General features: G+C 37.0%; 2 protein-coding genes across 2 annotated transcripts; one reads left to right on the forward strand and one right to left on the reverse strand.

Moving 5' to 3' along the window:
• The first annotated feature begins 2,258 nt into the window (after positions 1 to 2,258).
• On the forward strand, positions 2,259 to 3,040 carry MED21 (mediator complex subunit 21). Its single transcript, XM_090164107.1, has 4 exons — positions 2,259 to 2,331; positions 2,507 to 2,618; positions 2,680 to 2,780; positions 2,838 to 3,040. Exons 1-4 carry the CDS (start codon positions 2,290 to 2,292, stop codon positions 3,006 to 3,008), a joined length of 426 nt encoding a protein of 141 aa, XP_090020233.1. The 5' UTR covers positions 2,259 to 2,289; the 3' UTR covers positions 3,009 to 3,040.
• Positions 3,025 to 8,096, reverse strand: GluProRS (Glutamyl-prolyl-tRNA synthetase). Its single transcript, XM_090164106.1, has one exon. It carries the CDS (start codon positions 7,834 to 7,836, stop codon positions 3,109 to 3,111), a length of 4,728 nt encoding a protein of 1,575 aa, XP_090020232.1. The 5' UTR covers positions 7,837 to 8,096; the 3' UTR covers positions 3,025 to 3,108.
• Between the last annotated feature and the right edge of the window lie 12,316 nt (positions 8,097 to 20,412).

The raw sequence follows: 20,412 nt of genomic DNA on the forward strand, positions 1-20,412 counted from the left end.
CTACGTGGAAAATTAGAGGGGGCCCCAAATTTATTAAAAAAAGGGGCCCTATTTTTTCATATTGGTAAATTTTCCTTAACCGAATTAATAGAGAAATTGCTGAAAAAAAAATTTCCTGCTTCGTGGGTGCGTGCTTACAGCAGCCTACTTCCAGGGGTAGTAGGTCAAACTTTGAAGCCCTCTAGCGCTCTTTAAACTCGTCGCAGAGAAACGCGACAAAAACCTGCATACTTCTCAGCTCATCCCCTACCACCACCAGAAATTTCAGAACTGACTATTGAATCACCCTGTATATAAGTTGACAAAGTAACTTTGTTAGTTATAGTAGTAGCATAGAAGCTTAGTGTATGGTAGTAGTATAGTTTCAGATGGTTATTCATACCAGCGAAAACACTTTTTTTAAATTCGAAAATAACTAGCTAATGTTTAATGTTTATAATAGTTATTTTATCTCCTGATATAATAATGCATAAATATTTTCCAACAAAGTAAGCGTTATTTACATTTTTGAAAGCATTTCAATTTTTTTGGGCCTTGGCTGTATCACTCGGCGATTTCCAAAGACTAAGAGGAATTCGCCGAGAGTTATTAGTCTTTAGTCACTTAATAATTTACGTTGTCAATGGCGAAACAGACCATTATTAAAAAAATGCATTAGGTAAATAGGTAGTGTTGATTATGTTACTTATGTTTTAAGTAAATATATTAAAAATTGGTGGGCAATAGGGGGCCCCAAATTGTAGTGCCTACGTGGGAAAAAAATCCTGGCGGCGCCACTGGGGGGAACCCTTGAAATATGTGATTTTCCCATGTTAAATCACATAAAGAAATTAGGATTTGGTGTTGTCAAAAACCTTTTCGGTTGCCATGGCAAAACGAAAGCCCCGCGTAACTGTTCCCTTTGGGAATTTTCAAGTTACGTTAAGGTCTATTAATTCACCAAGTTTAAGCAAAATCGGTGGGTTACACCTCGGGTCGTCTCCTTGTCAGTAAAATATTCCCAAAATGGGAAACTTAATAAACCATATTATAGACTTATGCTACAACCAATTCAATACAAAGAGTTAAAGTATAAAGAAAGATAAACAAGACGTACGACGGTCGGAATACACACAATCCTTCTAATGTGTTAAGTTTGTTTGAGCTATTCACAGCAACCTGCAACGCCGGTATCGCAACCAAAATATATCCACGGTCACACATATAAACATATTTACACTTATTTGTTACTTCTAGTCATACTTTGAAAGCATCGAAAATTTCTTCGATCAGTGTCACTTTTATTTTTTACTTCTGATCACACTTATTTGTTACTATTAGTCAGCTGTTGAGTGTCACACTTATTTCTTCTAGTAACTTATTAGTTACTTCTGATCACACTTATTTTTTCTAGTAACTTATTAGTTACTTCTGATCACATTTATTAGTTAATTTTGATCACACTTATTTGTTACTTCTGGTCATACGCCGAAGACAAGGCCGATCAGTGTCATACTTAATTGTTACTTCTGTCCATACGTTGAAAGCGCGGCCCACTCTGAACGGCCTTGAAAAACGCCAGAGGGAAACGGGCGCGTAGACCTCTATAAACACGCGGATTTACAATGTTGGAAATTGCGGGGGTCCGTATACGCTGCCCAAAAAACCTTACTTAGAATTAAATTTAAGGAACGTATTTGCAATTCTAGGTTAAGTGTAAACCACAGCTATTCAAAAATATTACTTTCATGAAAATCGCTCCATGGTTTGCGCCTTACCGCAATCGATGAAGCCCGATTTTTCTGAGGTCACGTGCTGGAAAAGGGTAAACGCTTCCTAACAAAACCGCCAATGGGAAAGCTCTCAGTATTCGAATCTAGGGTACTCTTACATATTATTTAAGTTGTACACAAAGTGATAGAATTCGGCGTTTGCAACATTTTTTAAAAATGAGTTATGTGGAGTTTTTGAGAAGACGCGTTTTGGAGAAGATAGTTGTCCTGGAGAATCCTTTATCTTTTTACGAAAAACCAGACTTGAAAATAGAGGCAGTCCGGTAGTCATTGACTCCCAAGACAAATGCTGGTATCCTCTTATTTAATTATATAAAAAATATAAATTAACCATTTGAATGTCTGCGAAAACTCTTTAGCTAGAACACTATCGCCATCTATAAAATTTTAGATTTATTATTCGACCCATTTCTATTTAGATACTGTTGCCATCTATATCATAAAAAATTAAATATTTTATATTGAAATGTCTTGGCGAAGTTAGCGATCTGATTGGCTGCACTTTAAAAAAATTAAAATGGCCGACCGATTAACGCAACTTCAAGATGCAGTAAATGCAGTTAGTATTTTTATTATATTTAGCTTGAATAACTTAAATAAATTTTAATGTTACAGAATAATACACAAAACTAGTTTTTGCATATAATAATATAATTTAACGTTTAATGTCTGCCTAGTACCTACTGCTCAATATAACTTGGCAGACTAAGGCTAAATTATATTTTTTCCCCTAGCAAGCAGAAAATTTATGTAATAGTATTGGAATACTGCAGCAATATTCATATCCAAGTGGTTTCTCAGAATTCGAAAAATCTGCATCAAAACCACCACCAGCTCCGCAAGAAGGTTAACTTGTATAATCTTATGCAATTTTTCCTTTTTAACAAAAACTTTTTTCATAAAACAGATTATGCACAGCTGTTTGCTTCTTTAATCGCAAGAACGGCAAAAGATATAGACGTCCTTATTGAATCTCTACCAAGTGAAGAATCATCTCCAGAATTACAAGTAAAACAAACTCATATCTTCATTTAACAAGCAGTTATTAATGTATTTAAATTATAGTCAGCTAGTTTAAAAAGACTCGAACAAGAAAACCAAGACGCTGCTAAAAGACTCGAAGAAGTAGTTCAAAGGGGTGAAGCTTTACTCGAACAGATTCAACAAGCCTTAAATGACATAGCCCAATCCCAACTTGATATCCAAAAACTACAAGGAAATTGTACGCTTAAATAATACCAAAATATAAACGTTTTTGTATATTTAAGTCCAGATACTTTATTAATATTAATTCAATTGTATAATGATAAATGCACAAGAAATACATTTAATAATATTAGTAGCTTCGACCAAACAAAGTGTAATAGCGAGGGGTTTTAGAACAGGAAGGATGAATGCATTTCATTTGACCATTAATTTCTGCGGGTTGTTTAAAAGGAATGCAAAGACTTTTTGCTCCCATTGAAGGAGCCCCAGCTTCAATTAGTTGATCCGCATCCCTGGCACTGTCCTTTTTAATGGCATCTTCGCATGGAATTTCACCACAAAAAGGGGCTTGAATGATGCAATTTTGATCAAGTTGGTTAGTGAATTCATCCCAGGTATGGGCAACTTTGAGATGGCTCTCCAAATCATTTAGAGCTCTGTGATAGAGATTATCTTGTATAGATGTCAAAAGTTTATCAATTTCTTCTTTGTTGTTTGCATTCTTGATGGTAAGCTTCTCACCCGTATCGCGTCTGACTGCTACAAACTGTTGCTGTTTGATATCGCGAGGTCCAATTTCAACCCGGATTGGAACACCCTTTAATTCCCAGTGGTTAAATTTCCAACCTGGAGAGTAATTATCTCGGTAGTCTCCTTTGCAACGTACACCCTTGTTGGTCAAATCTTGTTCGAACGCTTTGCAACTGACCAAAAGTTTATCTTTGTCAGCCTCACTAAGAGATGCTGTGATTCCACAAGGGACTATAACCACTTGATGACAAGCTACATTAGGTGGGAGTATAAGTCCAGTGTTATCTCCATGAATCATCACCATGACTCCTATAGTACGGGTGGTTAATCCCCACGAATTTTGATAAACATAGCTTTTTTCAGTTGTTTCGGGGTCTTCTATGATAATATCAAACATCTTGGAGAAATTTTGGCCCAAATGATGAGACGTTGCTCCTTGAATAGCTCTTCCACTGGCTGATATAAAAGCTTCTACTGTAGTTGTGAAATCCCCTCCCGCAAACTTTTCCTTTTCAGTTTTCCTGCCTCTAACAACGGGAATAGCTAGAAGTTTCTCGTAAACTTCAGCGTAGAACTCTAGAATGGTATAAACCTCTTTAACAGCTTCATCTTTAGACGCAAATGCAGTGTGACCTTCTTGCCAAAGAAATTCTCTGGTTCTTAAAAATGGTTGAGGGTGCTTGAACTCCCAACGAACAACATTACACCACTGATTCAACTGCAGCGGAAGATCTCTGTGGGACTTGATCCATTTTGCGTAAGTTGGATACATGACTGTTTCGCTGGTTGGTCTAATTGCAATTGGTTCAGCCAAGTCTGTATTTCCTGATTTTGTAACCCAAGCAACTTCAGGAGCAAAGTCTTCAATATGAGTTTTCTCTTTTTCCAAAGCGTGACTTGAGACGAACATTGGAAAATAACAGTTCTGAACACCAATGCTTTTAATTCTAGAGTCAAACAGGTCTTTAATAGACTCCCAAATGGAATATGCCCATGGTCTTAAAATGTAGCATCCACTGATATCGTAGTATTCGATCAATTCGGCTTTTGTGATGACTTGAGAATACCAGTCTGCCAAATTTTCTTCTTTGCTAGCTTCCATACCCAGTCTTGTTATTTTTTTCAAAGCAGGGTTAGTAGAAGCTTCTGTTGCGAGAGTTTCTTTAGGCTGTTCCTTTTTCTTGGGTTCTTGTTTTGCCTGTCCCTTCTTTTTATTTCCTCCTCCTTGAGCGGCCAAATCTTCGCCAGTCAATTTTTTATACTCCTCTTTCAGCGCTAGAAGAATTTTCACTTCAGCATCTACCTCAGCTTTTGCTGTGCCAGATGACTTGATACTCCTAACTTTTTCTCCCTGAGCATCAATTTTAGATTTCAAAGCAGCAGCTGCGGGGTTTTCAGAGCTTGCTGAGGAAGATTTAACTGGACTTGGTTCTTTCTTGTTAGTATTTTGAGCTGGTGCTGGTTTCCAGTCTTTCCCCGTAGCCTTCTTGTACTCTTCCTTCAAACTGAGAAGTTTCTTAATTTCAGGGTCCAAAGCATCTTTAGGAGCTTTAGTAGACTTCATATCCCTAATTTTTTTCCCTTGTTCAGTGATTTTTCCATCCAAATCATTGGATTGGGCATTATTACTTGGATTTTGGGCTTGAGGTGGGCTGGTGTCAGGTTTCCAATCACTTCCAGTTAAACTCTTATATTCTTGCTTCAAACTCAATAATTTTTTTATTTCTGGGTCTAGCTGATCTTTGCTAGCTTTGGCCGCTTTCATGTCCCTAATCTTATTTCCTTGCGAGGTGATTTCTTGAGACATTTGACCCTTTGGAGGAGATTGCTTTGCTAATTCGGGTTTCCATTCTTTCCCGCTAACAGCTTTAAATCTAGTTTTGAGTTCCAACAACTGCTTCACTTCAATATCAATCAACTCCTTGCTGGCCTTTTGACTTTTCAGATTTCGAATAACATTACCCTTTTCAGTGATCTTTCCAATTAATGCATCTTCGGTTAGACTGTCCAATAATGATGTATTTTCCACTTTGGGTGATTTTTCAGCGGCTTTTCCTTTGGCACTTTGAGCTTTTTCCTTGGAGCTTTCTCCTTTTAATTTCAATACCACTCGTGGAAGGGTACTAGTATCTGCTGATCCATCAGGAATTGAAATTAAAACTATTGGACTCTCTTTACCAGTGTGACGAATAGAAGAGGCATCATAAGGGCTGTCGCAAATGAAAAAGCCTTTTCTCTGAACTTGAATGATATCAGACTTCTTCAGATTAGCTAGCTCTGGATCTCCAACCATTTCTACCGAAATTTTGGTTTTTTCTGAGATAAAGTTCTTGAAATCATCATCTTTATCCAGTACAGGTTTGGAGATCAAATGATCATAGTAGACACAAACGCAAGGAATCAAAGGTGCTGTGTTAGATTTAGCCAACCAAGTTACTTTCAATGTTTTCTTGTAATCTTTGTTATCTATGTTTGGAGTTGCTACTATGCTTTCCACTTTGTTGTCTTTATTTCTAGAGACAGATTTGATCAAAAGATTTCCCCAGTTGATGAAAGTGACATTTTCCCCTTCTTTAAAAAGTTCAGCATCCGCAGAATCAATAATTATATGAGGTCCAACCCAGACCTTTTTGGTGCCAATTTCAGGATTTTTAGGATGTTTTTGAACAGTTAGACCTTCTTCTTTAGCACCCTCAACTTTAACATGGACAAGCCCTTCAGTTTCAACTGCATTATAGCGAGGAGCAATTGGATCTATAACTTTCCTATTAAAAGACCAAATTTTATCCCAGTCCATGACAACAACAGATCGCGATGAACCTTGTGCAATTATAAACTGTTTCAATCCTTCAACGGTCATTCCTTTACGCAGCACTCCTCTAACAGTAGGCATTCTTGGATCGTCCCATCCAGTCACAATACCTTGTTCAACAAACCAGGTTAGCTTCCTCTTTGATAGAACTGTGTTCATCATATTCAGTCTCGAATATTCATAGATGTAAGGTTTTCTTAAACCTAGAGCCTCAATGAACCAATAAAATTGAGGATCTCTGTCATGATATTCCGTTGTTCTTAATGAATGAGTTACTCCTTCAACACTGTCCACAATTGGGCAAGCAAAATCGTAAGTTGGATACACGTTGTATTTGTTACCAACCCTTGGGTGGATTTCTTTCTTGCATCTATACATTGTAGGATCTCTCATACAGCCATTATCAGAGTTCATATCAAGTTTAGCTCTCACGCAGCACTTCTGACCATATTCCGTTCCTTTTTTCATGTCTTCCCACATCTTAAGATTCTTTTCTACCAAATTATTACGGTTTTTTGACTCTACCCGCTGCTCTCTTTCGTTTTTCATAGTTTCTTGATCAGTGTCATCTACATAGGCTTTCCCATTTTTGAGTAGCTCTTCGCATTTCTTCAGTATTAATTCAAAATGATCCGAAGTATAAGTAAAAATATCAGGCTTAATTTGCAGCAGGGCTACATCTTCCAAAATAACTTTCTCAAAATCTTCTTTTTCTTTAGCAGGGTTGGTATCATCAAATCTCATAATTAACTTGCCATTGAAGCTTTTTTGATAATATTGGTTCAGAAGAGCTGCCTTGGCGTGTCCAATATGCAGAAATCCACTGGCTTCAGGTGGGAATCTGACAATTACTTTTCCCATCGCGGCTCCGGGAAGATCCACAAACTTTCCTTGTTCTTTACTCATAGCTGCTTGCCCGCTTTCTGACGCAGTTGCAGATTTAGTCACAGTAGATTTCTCTAAATTTGTTTTCACCTCAGTTGGAAGTTTTTTCAAAGCTGTGATAAACTGATCTTGGTTCTTCAGAAATTGAAACCAACGAGAGACGTTGTCAGGAGCATTCGCTTCGTTCCAACAGCTGTGAGAATGTAGAGCTCCCCAGACTACAGCATCAGCAATTGTAAGATTTTGACCAACAAGAAAAGTAGTTGAGGCCAATGACGAATTCAAGTAGTTAATAAATGACGAGAAATCTTCTGTTGATGTTTTGACGGTTTCTATCTTCTGACCAAAAGTTATCCAATGATCGACTTCTGTCAGTTGAAGAGCAGTCGAGCCATACAAGTTCTTTCCTATAGCAAGTCTAGCCAAATACCGGCAAACAGTCGCGCTGTTATTGAAATGAGAATGATCCAACTCTTCTCCCGCACGTATAGTTTTGACGTTAAAAATCGGTTCTTTTTTCCATTCAATTTGCACCCTCACTTCCTGGTTCAAGAATTCTGCAATAATTAGTGCGGATAAGGGAGCGTTGTTATAATCGCATGATATCTTGATGCATCTGGTATTTGACATTTTGGTGTATAAATTGAATAAATAAGCGTATCGTTTAGTTTAATTCACCTTTTAATTCGACTATTATCTAAATAACGCCCTTATTTAGCAAGCTGAAACCATGATGCAACTAGATGAAATTGGAAAACCTACGGTGTCGGTCGGGTAAGATCCAATGATAACAGCTGGGAATTTTGCCAAATCGTCAAAAGAATAGTTTTAGTTTCGTATTCCAGATGTCGCCGGCAGACTCTACCTAAGAGCAAAAGTCAAGCAAGTCGAAATCATAAATTTACTAAATATATTTAGAGTGAGAATTGTCGAGTGTTTTTGTAAAAGGCTGACTTGTTTTTGCTTTGCTTTTACATATTTTGTTCACCTGTAAGGAGCGTAATGCTTGTACCTCGCGCCGTGTTTTCTTCATACAGCGAGCTGTAAACTCATGGAATGCCCTCCCTTCCCTAATTAAGATTAAATCCTCTAGTTCTGCATTTAAGAGTCGGCCCGACAAGTTTTACGGGCGGTAAATATCTTTCATGTATATAGTTGTATAAAACGAAAAAAAAAATTATATCTTACTTTACCTTATGCCATATCCATCGCCATTCCTTTGTCATTGCTGTAACTGTGTAACTTTTATGATATTTAATATTATCTCCATTCCCTACTAAAGCAGGGCGCAATAAGTGTAAACTTTCTTTTCCTTTTCAATAAACTTTATTATTATCAGATTATTATTGTTATTATTCTGTATATCAAATAAAAATTAGTTTTTCTCAAATTATAGTTACATACTTTTGCTTTCAAGTAACAAAGGAGTAGCGTCACTCTAAGGAATTTCCTCCCACCCCGATAAAAATGACAGTTTAGTTTTAGTTAAGGAAGCCATATCTATCATATATTGCTTGATTTAAGCTGATGAAATAAGGTGGCTTGTTGCGTGGTTTGCTTTTCTACGATTCACCGAAGAAAATTATGACTTTTTTAATAACAATTAAATCATAGAAAATCTGTTTAGAGATAAAAGGTTATCAGAGCGAGGGGCAGGTCACTTCCATGATTAACGGCGCATCCCTCGAAAGATTAAATTCAATTTAATCACGATTATATTGATTAAACCACGTTTAATGATTATAATTTTTAAATCTGATTAAATGATTAAAATTATTAAATCCTGATTGAAACGAATAAATCGTGATTAGTATGATCATAAGTAACATAATAACAATAAGTATGACAATTCCTATTGCTTTAATGCTAATTTTCTAACCGAACCTTTTTTCGGCACTGATACTCTCTTCAAGCTATGATTTGGACTCCTTCGTAGAGTGCAGAAGTAATCAAGGTTAAAAATTTAATCGGATTAAATTTAGTACAGCCAAAGCTACAGACATTAAATTTAATCGGATTAAATTTAATACAGCCAAAGCTACAGACATCAGATTTAATCAGATTTAATCAACCAAGAGTGCAGATTTAATCATGGGAGTGAACTGCCCCTCGCTCGCGACTTACGGTCTTACCGTTTCGTATGACTACTTTTTGATAAAAATTTTGCCTAATATCGGAGAGCACGTTCTGGAGTCGCGAGGAGCTTGGCTTTGTTTTGAAGCCCGCGTGCGAATAATGCGTGATAAAAAAACATGAGCTCGTGGCGCCGATAAAAACTTTTTTAATTTTTATCATTTTAGCCTAATATTCCGCCTATCTATCGGAAACCAGATATTTTGGCTTAGTAGAAGTCTCGTATATTTTAGACACTAGAGGGCTCTGTGCTGATAAAACATCTTGATTACGCAAAAGCTCTGAAAATCAGTTTGGTTGTAAATCTCGTTAATTGTCATACTTATTGTTAATATGTTACTTATGGTATGATTAAATCGCGATTAGAAATTAGAACACAATTGCGATAGAACCACCAATATTAATAATTTAGTTTTGATTTTAATTATAAAATTTCGATTCGACCGATTATATTGATTAAATCGTGATTAAAATGATTAAAATGGTTAAATCTGATTAAAATTATTAAATCTAATTAAAATGGTTTAATCTGATTAAAATTATTAAATCTAATCAAAATGGTTAAATCTGATTAAAATGATTAAATCTAATTAAAATGGTTAAATCTGATTAAAATAATTAAATTTAATTAAAATGGTTAAATCTGATTTAAAAGATTAGTTCATGATTAGAATATTTAAATCTCGTTTAAATCGTGATTAGATTTTTTAATCTTGATTACCCTGATTTAATCACAATTACCCAAATTTAATCATTTTACTATGATTAAGACGCACCCAAAATGGAAGTGACCTGCCCCTCGGATCAGAGTCAGCCAATTCCATAGCGTCACAAAGCCTTTTGTCAAAACTCCTTTTTTACTGAAATTTTTCTCCTAGGCCACAATTTCACCAGTTTCCCCGACTAGTCTTCAAAAATAGGGCAGGTAAGATCTAAAATAATTATAATCGGATCTGTAATCACGAGGTAAGGGAAATAGTTCCTTAAATTCGGGTTCAATTTTTCAATGGCTCTTTAAAGGGAATATAACCTCCAGTAATTCATTCGTCCTGAAGGGTTCCAATGTTGTTCGTTCCAAGTGGTTTATTGCATTAAAATTATTTGGATCTTCTGTAAAGAACGTTTTGAAGTTTACATTCCCCATTTAATTAACTAAAAGTTAAAAACACCTAAAGGTAAAATCATCAAAACACTCAAATTCAGCAATAAAAAAACACAAAAAATTCCGTAATCAACATAACAGTCAAATTCAGCAATCAACAAAATTGTCAAATTCAGTAATCAACAAAACAGTCACATTCAGTAATAAACAAAACACTCAAATTCGGTAATCAAAAAAACACTCAAATTCCGTAATCAAAAAACCGTCCAAAAGCATTAACCAGTGGCGTAGCCAGGATTTTGTTTCGGGGGGGGGGGGGGCACGCCATTGAAAAAAAAAGTAAAAAATAAAATATTTTTACGTACGACCATACGTTTCGGGGGGGGGGGCATGTGCCCCCTGTGCCCCCTGGCTACGCCACTGGCATTAACCAGCATGATCAAATTACCAAATTCCAAAACTACGTAAATTTCAGTAACTGCCCAAAAGTCAAAAACCGACAAATGTTCAAATATTGATACGTATATCCAGGGCCGTTTTAAACTTTCCGTAGGCCTTAGGAAAAAATCTCTCATTTACCGTCTTTTGGAACCTTCGTAGGCCCTATTATATGGAATCGTAGCCTTTCGTAGGCCCTAATGTATCCTAAATTTTTCGTAGGCCCTAGGCACTTTGCCTAGTCTGTCTGCCTTATGGATAAGGCGGCCCTGCATATATCATTCTCAATTTTGGTCAAATTATTTCAGAGAAATGAAATACACAATTTTATGGGCCCACGATAACCCAATGTTACCCAAACATTTTCAGAGAAATCTAATTTCCAATTAAATGGATATCGCATTTAAGCACTGTAAATTAAATGCCAAATTTTATCGACCCACGATAACCCAATTTTCCCCGCAAACATTTTCAGAGAAATTAACAATTTTATGGACCGACAATAACCCAATTTTGCCGAAACATTTTCAGAGAAATTCAATCCCCAATTTTTTGGCTATCGAATTTAAGCACTGTAATGGTTAGATTGAATAATCTAATTATTCTAATACCATAGTTAACATAATACCTCTAAGTATGACACTTGTAGCCTTGCTCATGCATTTTTTCTTACTACATCTTTCTTCACCAAAGATATATCAGCCACTCTGTAACTGGGAAGCATAGGTCGGCAAAATTTTTCGGTCTCCAGTCTCCACTGGAAGGTTGGGCCAGAGATCCTGGCAGTTATAGAGATGCGAAACTCCCTATACCCTAAGCAAACCAGTTTTTTTCAAATTTTTGCCGATCGCAGCGACGCCTGTACGTGGGGAGTAATCGCAGAGATCCTAGGATTGTTACCGTTGTTTACAATTTTTGCGTCTCTCGGCTTGAAACGGGCGCTTCCTTCCGTCCGAAGGGCGGCGCTGATGCTTGCATTTTTTTTCTCAGGTTTTCGACGGAGTTTCGCATCTCTATAACTGCCAGGATCTCTGGGCGTGCCATAGGCCTCCATCATGGACTAATTAATGTATACACAGGGACGGTCCGCACAACGCCACTCTCTCATAAAATCGGCGACTAAGTCTTGTTAATGCTGTTCCCTCTTTTCCTCCCCCCTTAAGCAAAGTTAGCCGAGTCAAAACGTCATCAAACGGAAAAACGATGCTGCCCTCTATCTGCAAGTCTTGGAGTCTATCGATGTTGGCGTCTTCTTATAATTTGAATAATAAACGGTTTTTTTCGTTCATTTGAATAAGGTGTATGATTTAAGAGCTTTAATTTATTTAAGTAGTTTTACAAATTAATTATGAGTAAAAAGCTGTGTGTTTACCCTTCGTGTAAAAGTGATTCGAAGTATTGTCATAAAGAACACACGAAAGATTTCTTTATACCTTTCCTGTTCATCTTTTTCTAAGCCTTGTCCAAAAAAAATCTTTGATTTACCATTATCGGAATCACTTAAATCCACTTTTTTAATTTTCTTTTTGTCTGGAGAAATTGAGAATAACGTCTCGAATGTATGGGCCGAAAAATTAATATCAATCAATTTAATTGTTAATATAAATGAATTCATTTACCAAACGCACGTGGAGCTTACAACATCGCCGGCAAGGCGACTGCTTTTTTTTTTGTACCCTTAAACCTTTCCTCCCGTTTCCATCCCCCTTGACTCAGTTTGTCGTTAGTTCGCACAATCGCCGCTCGAGGGCACATTTAGCAATCGCTAGCCGCTAAATTTCCTATGCGGACCGTCCCTGTGTATACATTAATTAGTCCATGCCTCCATTCTCCGGTCCAAGAGTCTCTTTCGCGACTACAGGCCTCCGGTCTCCAGTAACCATCGCGACTAGAGGTCTCCAATCACCATCACCACTAAGGGTTTCCAGTCTCCATAGAAATTGCAGGCGATTGCAGGTTTCCGGTCTCGGATACCGGAGCCACCGATGCCAGGAGTGGGTCAAAATTCTAAGAAGTAATTATTTCTCCCCCTGTGAACTCGCTAAAAAGCGTCAAATTTAAAAAGATAATTATATTTTACAAGGAAAAACTGCTAAGCTAAATAAGCTTGTAGGCAGTCATACAGGATAAAAGAAAAAGAAAAAATGAATAATAAAAATGTTGAAAATGATAATAAAAAGGTAAGAAAGGTGATACAGTACATCAGAGGAGGGCAAAAACATAAGATTAACAAAATTAAGAATTAGCGAAGGGTTCATAGGAGATGTTGGCGAAACGTCTTCACTGGGGCGTAGTACACTCAAATGTTTGTACAGGGAGATAATTCCAGTTAGAGATACAGCGGAAGGAAAAGTGGCGCTGTCGAAGTTTCGTTTTGACACGAGGTTTGTTGATTTTAGCACAATGACCCCGGATACGGCGTAGAGAGTCCAACTGAAATAGGGTCGAGGGGCTGATGACCGATTTGCCTGACCAGATGTTCCAAACCTGGACAAGATCGTTCACGGCATGTCAGAGAAGCGGCGGGTCAACTTAAGATCGAGGTGGTTGTTGCGGTCGTCACGGGTTAGGTTGTCAATACCCCTGGTAAGTTTGGTGAAACGGTTGTGGGCAGTGGCGTAGCGTACACGGGGTTTCCCAGACAGGTTTCCCTGGGCCACATCGCGATAGCGAACAAGAAGAGGTGGCCCGCGTGGGAATCAATGCAGGTGGCAAAAAATTAGGGTAAAAATAATTATTTAAACTATTTATTTTTGATTTAAGTAATTGTTTTTATGTTTTATAAGATATCTTCAAACTTAAAGTAAAGTGGGATACACGAATTTAATAAGTGTACAAATTATAGTTCATAGCTAGAACAGCTGTCTTAATTAAATTAGGTATGTGCAGAAGTTTATAATAAACCCCTTCGTGGGAAGTATTCAACTTCCCATTGAGCCCATGTTATTTTAATGATACATCATTCCGCGACAGTTCAAAAACCGCGCGTCACTACGGTCGCTATTCATTCGTTCTTAAAATCATGACGTTTTTTAAAATAAAAGTAGTACCAGAGCAGCGTTGCCAGACGTACGATAATTATCGCGATAATTTAATCAAAAATTTTAGGGCGTACTATAATTTTCATAGCGTACGATATCGTACCATTATTTCGATAATTCTGCCTCAACGTACTATAATGTACGATAATCTTTAGATTTTTTTAAAAACCTACGAACGATTTATATTTTATTATTAATTTATATAACTTTTCTACTTAAAAATGAATGATCTACATTTTCTGTACGCGTAGTCCAGAGTGTGAGTTTATTACTCCTAGCTATTACCGCATTTTTTTAAACATTTTTAAACATATTAAGTTCAGTTAATAATGATAATAGACATTTTGTTTATTTCCCTGAAATAAAACTCCTGTAGTGCTTTAAAAAATCATCTAAATTCAACGCATTTATGTATGAATTAAAATTTATCGCCAAAAAGAAATGTACGATAATTTTCCAGGAAAATCGATAATTTTTTGGCCTAGATACGATAATTTCAGATTTTCGATCTGGCAACGCTGTACCAGAGGTCGACATCGGAGGATTTTTTTATTATAAATAAAATGGCGGGAATCTACCGAGGTGGCAGTGGTGTAACCCTGGTGTTAATAAGGAAACACAATGTAATTTTTATATAAAAGATAATTTAAATAAGTCATTTCAGACTCGTGAATCAACAATTAAGAAATCAGTTAGTGGCAAGCGAACTAAAAATATAGAAGAACCTATACATCAACCAAAAAGGATTAATTATTGTCAGAGCCAAGGCCTAACCACAATCACGATTTAGACTATTTACGAAACACTAAAATAAGCCAGCCACTCTTAGCAACTTTACAGGTAAGAATAAATTATAATAGGGAATCTTATACATTACTTCTTTGGGTGTAATTATAATGCTTGGTTTATTTATAGATCCTTATTTGCTGGTAGTGTATGCACTGGGTTTTAACTAATAAGTCAGTAATGACATGGTGAATTGGTTCAGTGTATCAAAGATCTTCAACTATCAACCAGCGTTTATATCAATTCATCTACTAAGAAGAAACCTTTCCTCAGGTAGACTAGGAGTTGCGATAAAAGATGTATAGAAATAGTCAAGTTTATTTGGCATGCATCAATTCAAGAGCTTACCGAGCCAATTTGATGTAGTACCGTAAAAGTGTTTGTCAGTTAATTTTCCACGCTTATATCATTTGTTAAAATTTATACCTTGACTAGGCTATGTAAATGCCAGATAATTAGGTAGAACAACAACTTATATCAAAAAGCAGGACCATTGTTTTACGTGTGATCAATATATTTAGCTATAAATTGTTTTAGACAATTACCAATTTTTGTACACTCGTGAAATTGGTTTATTTATTTATTTATTTTATAACTAGATTTATTTTAATTGCTATCAGATAAGTTTTGAAATAAATATTTTCCCAAAAACCATATGATTTGGCTCATTTTCTAACAGAGAATTATTTTCGGAAAATGTTGACTTATAATAGTAATAATTCTTATTTTCATTCGTTATTTTATTGGTGCTCAAACCATATTATAAAAATAAATTTTTAAAATAACAAAACCATTAAACTGTGTAATAAATGCAATAATAAGAGTAAGAAAATTATATAATCAGGAAAAACATTTTCATGCACTATTTTATGGCTTTAAAAAAGATTTTGGATAACCTCTCATTCTTCAGAAACTGATTTGCTTTCCCTTCGTATAAATATATTTTAATAAAATAACGGATTTAACTATAAAAATTATAAAAACTAATAATAAAATTAGAGTAAGAAAATTATTAATTAGAAGAGCCAATCTTCCATTATCAAAATGCAAGCCAACCATAACCACGTGATTGCTTTTTGCGTCAAAACTTGAGCTCTCCTATTAGTCCGTGACTTGGGTATAAAAATTCGGAAAAATAACAGCGTTGCCGATTAACAGGAATCGCTAAAACGTCTCTGCACCGCGATTTCGATTGCGAGGATCGCAAAATAAACAGCTCGCATCTGAATCGCTAAATTGCGATCATGTTAAAATTAACAGGAATCGCAAAACGTCTCTGCACCGGGCGCTTTAAAGCTTGTAAAAGAGCTTTGAAACACAGAGTATCAATAAATTTTTTATGCAATTCCAGAATAGTAGTCCCTTGAACATAAACGTTTGGCTTTCACAGCTAAATAATATATCATCTAAACATTCCATAAAGTTCTCTATATTTTTTAGTTCCTCCATAATCTTGAATAAAAAAAATATCTCATTTTGTATTAAAATAATTCTACAAAATCACAATAACATTCCTTAAAAAGTTTACTGCAACAAAAAAAACCCCGCCAACCCTCACTGTACTGTAAACGTTCCTTCCATAAGTCTAGTTTATTAAAGCGGACGACGGAATGGATAACGGCGGCAAACGCTCGTGGCGCAGGATTATAACCAACCGCGAGTAGGCTCTGTTTGTATTCCGCCACGTTTAAGCAAAACCCCTGAAGTGCCGCGGAATGATGTATCACAAATAAAGTGAAGTTGAATACTTCCCCCGAAGGGGTTTATTATAAACTTCTGGTATGTGTTATTGTGCTTACGTTTCTAGGCCTACCTGTAATTCAGAGGTTTGACCATTGAATTGGGAATAACACTGCTAGAATTACAATTACGATTTCGGTTACCATGGTTACGCGGGACCTGTTCTGATAAGACTGTACGAAATTCATCTTTATAATTAGGTGGTAGCGACATCTATACTTTGTAAAGTTATATGGCTAAAAATAAATAATTATTAGCTAACTCACCGTAACTTGAGTTAAAAAGGATCGTGTTGACAGAATAAAATTATTTTTAAACAACTACAAAGGTTTGTTTGTTACGAGTAACACATTACACAGTAATACATTTCAATTTCGCATCAGATTCGCGAAAAAATTCAATTGCAATATAGTTTCCACCACTAGAGACAGATGCCGCCACGGTAGAATGATTAAGTCTCCTTATTGAATGAAATTGGTACCGCGCCAGCCAGATTTAGTTATACCTCTATTTATTTCCAACTCAATGGGCTTGACCTTGAAAAAATTACTAAAGCTTTAAGTAAAGCAGGGTACATGAAAATGTAAAATGTGTCTGAACTAAACTCACTCTGTCACGTGAAGTCTAGGGTAAAAATTGATTTTTAAAAACTACATTTTGTATCTTTCGTTCAATATGCCAGTGATGTTGCATGGTCTTTGGGTCATAATTTTATTAATTGGTAAATTTGTAGTCATAATTTTAACCTAATTACCTAAAATCTGAACCGTTAAGAATTTAGTAATAGTCCGAGCTTGTTTAAGTTGACCTTCATGGGTGCGTTTTAAAAACACGTTCAACCCTGGGCCCCACGTCCATTCGCTACGCCACTGGTTGTGGGCCTTCGTAAGGTTGACTTGGTCACGGAGGGAAGGTGAACTCCAGATCTCAGAGGCGTAGTTAATATGTGGGAGTACAAGGGCATTGTATAGTGTACGGATGAGGCGTGGCGAGCGAAAGAAGATTCGAGGGTCAAAGTTTTCAGAAGTGAGAATTATCACTCTCAAGGGAAGAATTCTTAGTATTTTGACGCAACACTTTTGGTCTCCAGTCTCCACTGGAAGGTTTGGCCACCAGTCTGCGGTCCTCCAGTTTCCATCACTATAAGGTCTCCAGTCACAATCCTGACTAGAGGCCTCCGGGTCTCCAGACAACATCCCGACTAGAGGTCTCCGGTCTCCAGTCTCCATAGAAATCGCAGGTCTCCAGTCTCGGAGACTGGAGGTCGGAGCCATCGAGGTATTCCCGGAAGTCTAACAGTACTCTTTATGATTTGAATTTTTCTATTGGTCATACAAAAGGAGTCAGAGTTCAAATTCAGTTTATCATATAGTACTCCAAAAAACATCGTCTGTTGCGTAACCATAGTGCAGCTAAATACGCATTAAGAATATAAAGGGTGGTATTCCAAATCGCGCGCCAAATTCCCGGAATATCACGTTAACGGAAGTTGGGTTAGATTAGTTCATGTCGCCGCTACCGAGGGGCGCTATTTAGTGGGGTGGCGGAGTGGTTAGCACTTTCGCCTCGCAGCAAAAGGAGCCGGGTTCGATCCCAGCTTGTGGCACTGGGTGAAAACTCGGAACAACTCCTTCTGCGTTGAGTTTGCAAGTTCTCTCCCCACTGGTTTAAGGGGTTTTCCCCCGAGTTCTTCGGTTTCCCCTTCCATAAAAACTTGTCTAGGTTAACGGTAATAGTTAGTGTAGGGAGCTGTTGGCTCGATCTCGTGGCATGCAGGGCTTGCCACCACCCTCCTACGCATTGTAACCCGGCCACCTGAATTAAGGGCTTCAAAAGTCGCATGATGACTTAGGCCTAAGGTGGTGCCTTGGGTATTAGCCTAGCTGATTATTATTATTATTATTATTATTATTAGATTTGGTTTGTAGATTTGGATGTAGTAAAAAAAAATTAATGCCATATTTAGAGCAATTATGTTACTTATGCTAATACCGATCGAGCAACTTCTCAAATACATTTTCCCAGAGATCGCCTACACGTTGGAATTTTATTTGTTGACGAATACCCTATGATAATTATCAGTGGCGCCGCACCTTCGATTAAAGGTCAACAGACTCTTTTGAAATCTTCGGTCCAAATTTCAGGTAGCTCGATCCTCTTCGGGCATTCATTTCCCGTTTCCAAAACACGCGATTATCTAAACCTGCCCTCAAAATTCCAAAGATTCAGTGGAACTACGATGTTGGTTAAATCATGGTATAGATAAAAGGAATTAATACCATATATACCCTAATTTAATGACTCACATTAAAGGAACACAGAACCATTTGAAATATTGAAAGGTGGGGTGGCGGAGTGGTTAGCACTTTGGCCTCGCAGCAAGAGGAGCCGGGTTCGATCCCAGCTAGTGGCACTGGGTGAAAATTCGGAACCACTCCTTCTGCGTAGAGTTTGTAAGTTATCTCCCCACTGGTTAAAGGGGTTTTCCCCCGAGATCTTCGGTTTCCCCTTCCCATAAAAACTTGCTGAGGTTAACGGTATAAGTTAGTGTAAGGAGCTGTTGGCTCGCGTGGCATGAAGGGCTTGCCACCACCCTCTAGGCTCCTACGCATTGTAACCCGGCCACCTGTTACTTGATCACGCACAAGCAACATTGCTTATGTGGTCGAAGGTGGTGCCTTGGGTATTAGCTCTATTTAAAAAAAATATATATATATTCGGTCCGTATTTCAGCTAGGTAGTTCCTCCCCGACCTCACCTAGTGACGCTACTACTAAATTTTACCTATTGAAATGTTACGTGTGATCACATGGCGGATTAACCTTCAACCGGGACCCTAGGCTTAGGATTTATTAGGGCCCCGCTGCCCATGCTTCTTCAATCTTCGTCTCAGGCCCTTTACCTTTAGGGAAGTTCCGTGGGCCCTAAAGGTGTAAGCCTACTCAGCCTACTGAATTATACATGGCTAACCTAAAAGACTTGTTTGTTCATTTACTTTGAAGTCTATTTTTCCTATATTATGTCTTTCTATTCCAAAATAGAATTGCTTCTTTGATTCCTTCCTAGAAACAAAAATGGTCTAGATTTATTACTTTGATTATTTCCATAAATTATGCAAGAATGAATTGAGGCCAGCACGGCGAACTATATTCGGTGTACAAGCTTGTAGCTTTAATTTAACCGAAGATGTTAACTTTAGAAAGTCGTTAGTCCCTTGGACTAGCTTATTGACTGTTTTTATGATTCTTATCCAAGTAAAATATAGAACGTATTTAGGTCCCTAAGAACTATTGAGTTGGGAATATTAATCAAAACTCAGAACCAAGACAATGCTGACCACGCATGTAGCACCATCTGGAGGTTGCAATTTAATTAGAATGTCTTAGTTCAAATCCTGCATCCACTGGGTCACGGCCATTGAGTCCTCTATGCTTATGTTTCTTAAACATATTCTTAATGGTTGATCTCGCTATTTTCCAACTCTACAAGGTCAAGACCACGTATCTAGCAGATGCAATGGATACCGGCTTCAGCGTTCTCCCCCGCTTGTACTCAATGTCAAAGTCCGGCGTGAGAACCGAAGTTTCCGCTCACTGATTCTCTAACACCCCACGTGTACCCAATCAAGATTGACTTCGATAATTCAGCCCACGCCATCTGCCACCTCACAAGTCATAGTATCTAATTAAACCAATGATCCAGATTTAAAAATATTAAAAATATTAAAAACTTTATTTGGATCCATGGCGAAAATTATAAATAAAACTTTATTTTTAACGGAGGAAACACATGGATATAACTAAAATCATAATTATTTTAATTAAAAAATTAAAAAATAATTAATTAACCGGTGAGCTTTCGACCCGTGGGTCTTTGTCAAACAAAAGGAAAACATCCCTTGTCTAGAGTTATATACATTCACAATACAGAGTAAATAAAAAAGAAAACACGACACAATCAAGTAGT

Source organism: Leiobunum rupestre, chromosome 11 (assembly GCF_980474605.1).
Source record: "Leiobunum rupestre chromosome 11, qqLeiRupe1.1.hap1, whole genome shotgun sequence".
NCBI classification, from domain to species: domain Eukaryota; kingdom Metazoa; phylum Arthropoda; class Arachnida; order Opiliones; family Sclerosomatidae; genus Leiobunum; species Leiobunum rupestre.